The sequence below is a fragment of the Eurosta solidaginis genome, chromosome 3, assembly GCF_040869045.1.
Source record: "Eurosta solidaginis isolate ZX-2024a chromosome 3, ASM4086904v1, whole genome shotgun sequence".
NCBI lineage: Eukaryota > Metazoa > Arthropoda > Insecta > Diptera > Tephritidae > Eurosta > Eurosta solidaginis.
In genome coordinates this window covers 8,995,339-9,002,625 of record NC_090321.1, presented here as the reverse complement: position 1 = coordinate 9,002,625, position 7,287 = coordinate 8,995,339, and the positions used below count along the sequence as shown (strand labels likewise).

General features: G+C 36.9%; 1 protein-coding gene across 2 annotated transcripts; it reads right to left on the bottom strand.

Moving 5' to 3' along the window:
• Positions 1 to 785: 785 nt before the first annotated feature.
• Positions 786 to 6,895, bottom strand: Camp (Cathelicidin-like antimicrobial protein). Of its 2 annotated transcripts, none has more exons than XM_067770675.1 (4): positions 6,447 to 6,895; positions 4,427 to 4,529; positions 3,573 to 4,364; positions 786 to 3,504 (listed from the first exon to the last, which is right to left on the bottom strand). In XM_067770675.1, exons 1-4 carry the CDS (start codon positions 6,570 to 6,572, stop codon positions 2,972 to 2,974), a joined length of 1,554 nt encoding a protein of 517 aa, XP_067626776.1. In that variant the 5' UTR covers positions 6,573 to 6,895; the 3' UTR covers positions 786 to 2,971. The 2 variants fall into 2 exon arrangements, with proteins under 2 accessions (XP_067626776.1, XP_067626777.1); XM_067770676.1 differs by lacking the exon at positions 6,447 to 6,895 and adding an exon at positions 4,818 to 4,928.
• Positions 6,896 to 7,287: the final 392 nt, after the last annotated feature.

Sequence of the window (7,287 nt, the reverse complement as noted above, 5' to 3'; positions counted from 1 at the left end):
GGGGTCAGGACACGGACCCGGATTGGATTCGACACCTTCCCGGAGCAAGAGAATATGGAGCAGTCCCGCTGCAAGGAGCTGCTGGGAGGATGACAATTTGTGGGAGGGACGCAACAAATTAAATGGGGTTACACTGAAATGACAGTCCTTGGTCGGGAAAAATCCCGAGTCGCTCCGGTACATAGAACCGACTGCCTTGGGAGGCAACCCGCTTACTACCTTAAATACCCAATGATTTGGGTTGGTGGTTTGGAACCACGTCCTTCCCAACCTCGCACACATCGCAGCCCTACCTATTGTGTGTTAAATATACATCAGTTGTTCGAAATCACGTCCATTCCGGCAGCACTAATAATCAATTCCCGTTGCTCGGCATCACAGTCCAATCATTAAATGGGTTGATAAGCGCAATACAAAGCATCATAGCTTCCGCAAATCAATTGTCAAGCTCACCTACGCGAGGGAAATCCTGTTACAAATATGAATGTATCACACTTAGAACATTACGAACAAATGTTTTTATGTGGCATTATTAGCGCGTTTTCCTGACTCGAGATTGAGTGTAGATCACCACAGCATTTGCGGAAGCTTTACGAATTTTAAAAAGTAACGTGAAATTTTCCATATGGCTTTTTAAACAACAGCTAATAATAATCCCAAATTTAAATTGCGTAATATTGGCCGCACTTCACTAAGATATTTTGGCCTTAACTGCTACAACAACAACAACAACAGCAACATATTTTGGCCTTCTTCGACACCCTAACAAAATAAATTGCATAAAATGAAATTTTCAAAACTTTTCCAACGTTTAATTGATTCATTATCAGACCAATTCTAAATATTCTCGCGGATTTTTTTATTCCCGCGGAAAAATTCTCCAATTCGTTTCTCCTAGGGAGAAAAATAATTGGGGAATAGGAATTTCGAATTTTCGAAGTCAGCTGTTTTGTCAATTGAAATTTCGTTGCGCATTTCTTATTTTGTTTAAAAAATTGGTAAGTTTAATTATTGTTGCCAATTTGTTGAAAATAAAGAAATAAAATATAAACATTGCACAGTATTTATTGCATTTCATGTGGTATTCACTGAAATGAGTAATGAATTGGTGCCACAGCGACATCAACAGCGGAACATAAGAAGACGGCCGCATAACACAAATCTGCCGGAGTTGCCTGCTTTCATTCAGCAAAGCAATTTTCTGGCGGCCAAGTTGAGTTGAATTCGTCCTTCATCATATGCCAAAATCTATTTAAGCCTTATTAAAAAATCCTTGCGCAATTTCTGGATGGCTGCATCAAATTTGTATACCAAGAGCTCTACCGTTGCTTATGATATACTTTTCGACTTAAAATAAAGAATATTGTGGTTGTAGTTGTTGTTGTATTAACAGTGAGAATATTGTGGTAGAATATAAATACATCTTTTAGCACAAATTTGTACAAATAAGTGTTCTTTCTTAAAATAACCAATTTCCTTTAACTATTTTGATGCATTCAAGTTAATTTAACAAGTGAAAAAACTCCTATGAAATGGCAGAGAAATCTCCCTCTCCCTCACATTCATAATACCTACTTTTCTCCCATAACCGGTTTCCGCTTTTTCGAACATGGTTCAGAATAGGAGGAAAGGGGGAAGTGAAAAAACTCACAAGGAATTTTTATTTAGAATACGAGGAATGGGAGAAGGGAGAAAACTCGCACGGAATTTTCGTTTAGAATTGGGCTGAATACCTACTTTTCTCCCATAACCGGTTTCCGCTTTTTCGAACATTGTTCAGAATAGGAGGAAAGGGAGAAGTGAAAAAACTCACAAGGAATTTTTTATTTAGAATACGGGGAATGAGAGAAGGGAAAAAACTCGCACGGAATTTTCGTTTAGAATTGGGCTGAATACCTACTTTTCTCCTATAACCGGTTTCCGCTTTTTCGAACATTGTTCAGAATAGGAGGAAAGGGAGAAGTGAAAAAACTCACAAGGAATTTTTATTTAGAATACGAGGAATGGGAGAAGGGAAAAATCTCGCACGGAATTTTCGTTTAGAATTGGGCTGTATTATATTTCACAAAAACATAATTACTATTTATAATATATGTATTTAATGTGCATTACTAGATCAGTTAAATTAATAATACATGTAATATTGATTGCTCTTTTTTATATGTAATTTATAGCGTTTTCTTTTCTGAAATAAATTGTTGCCTAAGTAAATAGTAAAGCCTTAATAGAGTTACTCCTACCCCAGAAAATTTTCAACATTTATAGTGCATACAAAGACCATTTCAACTCACCATATTCACTCATATTAACAGAGTATATATGGAACTTAAGAGCGAATTGAGAGTTTCACAGAGGTGCACTGCCACACCGCCATTTTATACAGGCTTTGCGTTGCGAGCAGGCTAAAATTTTAACAAAAGAACGAAATACCCCGTAAAGACGTTGCCTGCTCTTTAGAATAGAACAACCCTTGCGCGGCGTACAAAAAGCGTAACACTTTAGCCAGAAAAGAAAACGCTATTAATTTTGTTGTAATTGCTTATTTTCGACGGTGCTTGATATATTGCAAAAATCTTTATTATTCAATTTGCATAAGAAATTAAAATGGTTTTACTAAGTTTTAAAATATCTGCTATGATATATACAAGCAATAAATCAACAATTAAGATAAACGGTATTTAAAATTTATTGAAATCCGAATGACTAACGCCTATTTAGCCGCTCACTTTTTGTTTAACAATTTGATAAACTGAACTGTCGACCAGTCGCTAACCAATTTAATCGATTTGGCTTTCTGCAATTCATTTCAGCCGTCAATGCATGCTGTTTATACAATAGCCTACTACCTAAATCCTTAATCGCAATATTCTTATGCGTTGCAAAAAATGTACAGTTGCAATCATCTTTTCATCTTTCATTTTCAGTTAACGATAATCTAACTACATGCCACATAAATTTTCACTACACGTTTCTATCTTTGAAGATTTGTTAGTGCTGCAGCTACGACTAATACCTCATTTAGATACTGAAATATGATTGACTCGGTTATGGCATATGGTTGCAGCAATTTAAATTCACGCAGACAATAAATCATATGACGTATTTGTAAACGGCACACAGGCTCACGTACGCGCATTGTTGGAATGCTGAAGTCTTTTACTTTACGCGATGTTAATTCGCTATTAACTATATTCATTGTCTGATGGGATGCCAGTTCAGCTGCAACACGAGATGCTGCATAACGACTTAGAGTTTGACTTTCATCATCATCCATTTCAATATCATCAGCTGATTCATCAGCAGAATCAGTGGTCGAATCAGTATCTACATTGCTATTAGATTGTGGGGAAGTGTTTTTGGGCTTACGCTTACGTCTTATACCCTTTCCCGGATCAGCAACTAATGAAAGATATTTTGGTATAATATTTTGAAAATTTGAAGCTGCGAATATTGTTAGATCATCATGATGGCCAACAAAGGCGTCAGAAATATATGATATTATGCCTGTAAGAAAATGTATGTATTAACAAACATAACGTAACTACTTCGAGTTCATTGTTGCTTATACTCACCATTTGGAGTAATGCTCAAAATAAATTTGTAATTACTACAATCATTTTGCACTTGACGTTGCATATCCGTTTCCACACATTCAATCAATGACTGCACGTGCGACAAATTTGAACGAAAAGCAAATGGCAAATTTTTATGACGATCATAGTACTTTTTACTATCTGGCCAACGCACTAAATAACGCAAATAACGTGCCAACTTCACTATAGTGCGTGCAAAAGCTTGTTGAACTTCTGATTCGCTAAGTTCAAAATATTCACCCAACAAGGCAAATTCTTCGTTCTGGCGCAGTTTTTTCAATGTAATATAACAATCCAGTAATGGCACATTAGCCGTATTGCAAATAACATTCTTCAATAACAGCAAACGATTAGCCATTACACCCAAGTGTACAAACGGACTCTTTTCGATTAATTCAAGTGTGACACAGCGTATAGTACGTTTGGGCACATCACGTTTTATGACTATAGTGGGACGGCGAACTTGTACAGCAGTACCCTGTGATGTAACAGTATTAAACGTAGTGGCTGGAGTGATCGTTGTGCCGATACCACCATTAGATTGGTTAATAGCGTTGCTTGCAGTAGTCTCACCTCCACAGCTTGCCTGTATGATTGTATTAGGTGGCAGGGAACTGATTGCAGCGCCTATTTGTTGTTTCTTGGTAGGCGTAGTTGTAATGGTAGTGCCACCGGGACCGCCAATTGTTTGTTGCCATTGAAAGCTGGTGAGTGGTGTGCCTGCGCTGGTAATCGTTTGAAGTGAATATTTACTTGTTTTCAAGGGTGTTTCTGCGAATATAAGAGGCAAATTAGTGATGAGTGGGTAATAAATTATGCGAAATTTGCCTTACCAATGGACGATGTGCTACTGCGCTTCATTATGGTCGGTTTTAAAGTTGCGGGTATTTTATTGATAACAAAATTTGTGCCAGTCCCTAACTTTATTATCGATTTCTGTGAATGTAAACAGAAAATTGGTATTTTAAACTCAGCTTTGCAATGAATAATAAAAATAGAGGATAAGTAAGCACTTAGCGAAGATAAAAAAAATTATAACTTGTTTATCATGGCCCTAAAAAACTGTTCAATGGAACGGCCTTGCAAATGATTGCACTAGCAAGTTGCATTATATTAGAGCAGTTTTCTACCCCGTTACATCCAACTACATTCAATGTTAATCTAGTTTGTATTAAACGTGACTATATTTTTACGTGAATTATCTTGCGCCAAAAAAAAACTTACAAATGAGCGCGTTTGTGAAAAAAGCAAAAAAAGTACAATGGACCGCGTTTTCAGCAAATTTTATGAATTAAGTGCGTCAAATATATGGCTATCTCGCTCTCACTTATATTAGCAGATAGGAGCAAAGATGATAGATAAAATTCATGTTTTATGTTTTTATGTCATTGCCATAGTGCGAAAATATTGGTTTGCCAGATATATTCGAAATTAATGGTGTAAACACATTCACGCTGTCATGTCAAAATAAAATGTTTTAAATTTAGTTGCAGCTTTCTTTGGCAGATAGCTCAATAGCAAACATGTCAAAACTTTGCAACTACATTTAAAACCCTTGGCGGAGTCCCAATGAAGTTGGCGGTTTCAATAGTGTTAGACCAAATGAACATTGGTGGTCAAAGCGTTGGTTCCACATTATAACATTAATTATAATTTATCCTCTTAGCTCGCACCGGACCTAAGACTGCAACGTCGTCATAACTAAAAAAACACGATTTTCCAGGAGAGCCATTCAAATATTTTACCGTCATATGTTGCGCATATAAAGGCATATTTTCATTTTTATAGCACGTGCTAAATTTTTAACTGATCACGAAGATTTTTTTATACAACATAGATCATCATATTGGGTACGTTTATGTGTTATTAACTCAAAAGTCATGTTTTTGAGTTATGAAGACATTGCAGCGAATGAGCGATGTATTCTAATGGAGCACTACGTGACTCGGCCATGAGCGGTAACGTTGATTAAAGAGGCAAAATTGTAGCGCGGCTTTGTGTGCACGCACTTAATAGTTAGGGACACACTGAGCGGCAGTACACTACGCGGCAAAATATTCTTTGCATGTTTTTGCTGTTGTATTAACGATGAAAACACTCCCCGAAGGCTGAGGGGAGTGTTACCGATGTTCATCCTTTGCCGGATATAGATCCGGCAACAAGCACCATTAAAATACCAACTTGACCTTCCCGGAAAAGATTTATATGACCCCATCAAACGTTTTCGGTCATCCCGCCCTCCACCTCCTAGTTCCATGAGAATCTGGGATCGCCAGAGCCTCGCCTTCTAAATATATTTATGATACATTCATATTTGTAACAGGATTTCCCTCGCGTAGGTGAGGTTGACAATTGGGTTGCGGAAGCTCTGAAGCTATAAAGCTTTGTATTGCGCTTATCAACCCCTTGAATGTGTGAATGTTTTTTATGGAGCAATTCAGCTAGCGGCAACAACACTACCAAAGAGGATAAATATAAAACGAGCGCCGCTGCCGCTACATATTGCGCCACTTAGGTGCGCGCACTTAAAGGCAAACTTGAGCATTTCTAGCAGGTCCAAAAATAGCCAACAGGTACAGAAATACATATCTACATATCATTAGCCTAATTCACAAAGGCCCTAGCCAATAAATTTAAAATTTTGAAGAAATTGCCTTTTAAAAGTTGCGACTCCCTTGTTATTTGTTCTAACACTATCGATTTTTTTTTTAGTAAATCATACCAAAATCTGCGAAAAAGCCAGTTTCGAAAGAGTTGGTAGTCAGAAATTAAATAAATGCAGTTGACCTTATGGAACACATTCCGCTGCTTTGTATGCTCTTCTTTTTATTGGAGGCCCCTATCTATATTTACCTTACCAATATCCTGATCAGGTTGTGGTTGGAGTTTACTTTTTATCAATATTGTGGGCGTTGGTCCTGCCGATGAACTGTTTTCAGCTGGTACAAGTTTGCGATACTTGACTACGGTCAAAGCCATTTTTTGTTTATTTATTTACACAAATTTTCGAATTTTATTCGATTGCACTCTAACCCCATATACATATATATGTATGTTTGCACTAATTATACGAAAGCGGAACGCCCATGCAGTATTTGTTCGTGAAATTTAATATCGTTGGTGTAATTCAAAGTAGCACAAAATTGTCCACATCATTGTGATCCAGGAATTGATATAAAACTTGATTTTTCCACAAATCTACGAAGTTTTCATTTAGTCGCGCAATTAAGGAAGCTTCATCTATGAAGGAAACTTGCAAAATTTGTGTTAAAAAATGGTGAGCTTATCTAATGTGGTAGACTTCTATTTGCCGTCTTTCAGTGAGTTTTACAGCTCCGGCTCACGCTCAATTCTCACGGGAATGCTCTGGATCATTGAGAGACTTGAGAAGCAGATGTCGTGAAATTTTCGCACTCGTGAAATGTGATAGACAGATGTCACCGCTGTTTTTCATTTAACTCGTACGGCGAAAGGCTAAGCAGCGACATCTATTTTTGAAAAAGTAGGTATATTAAAGGCCGCGTTGCCAACCTAAAAAGAAGTAATTAACAAATTATCTGGCTCACAAATTGAACCAGGTTTCTATCTGGATTTATTTGGCTCAAATCGTTGTGGTTATAATAATAATAATTTATTTATTTACGGTCTTTAAGACCTAGTTCAAGGTAAAAAAAAAAAAATATATATATATATA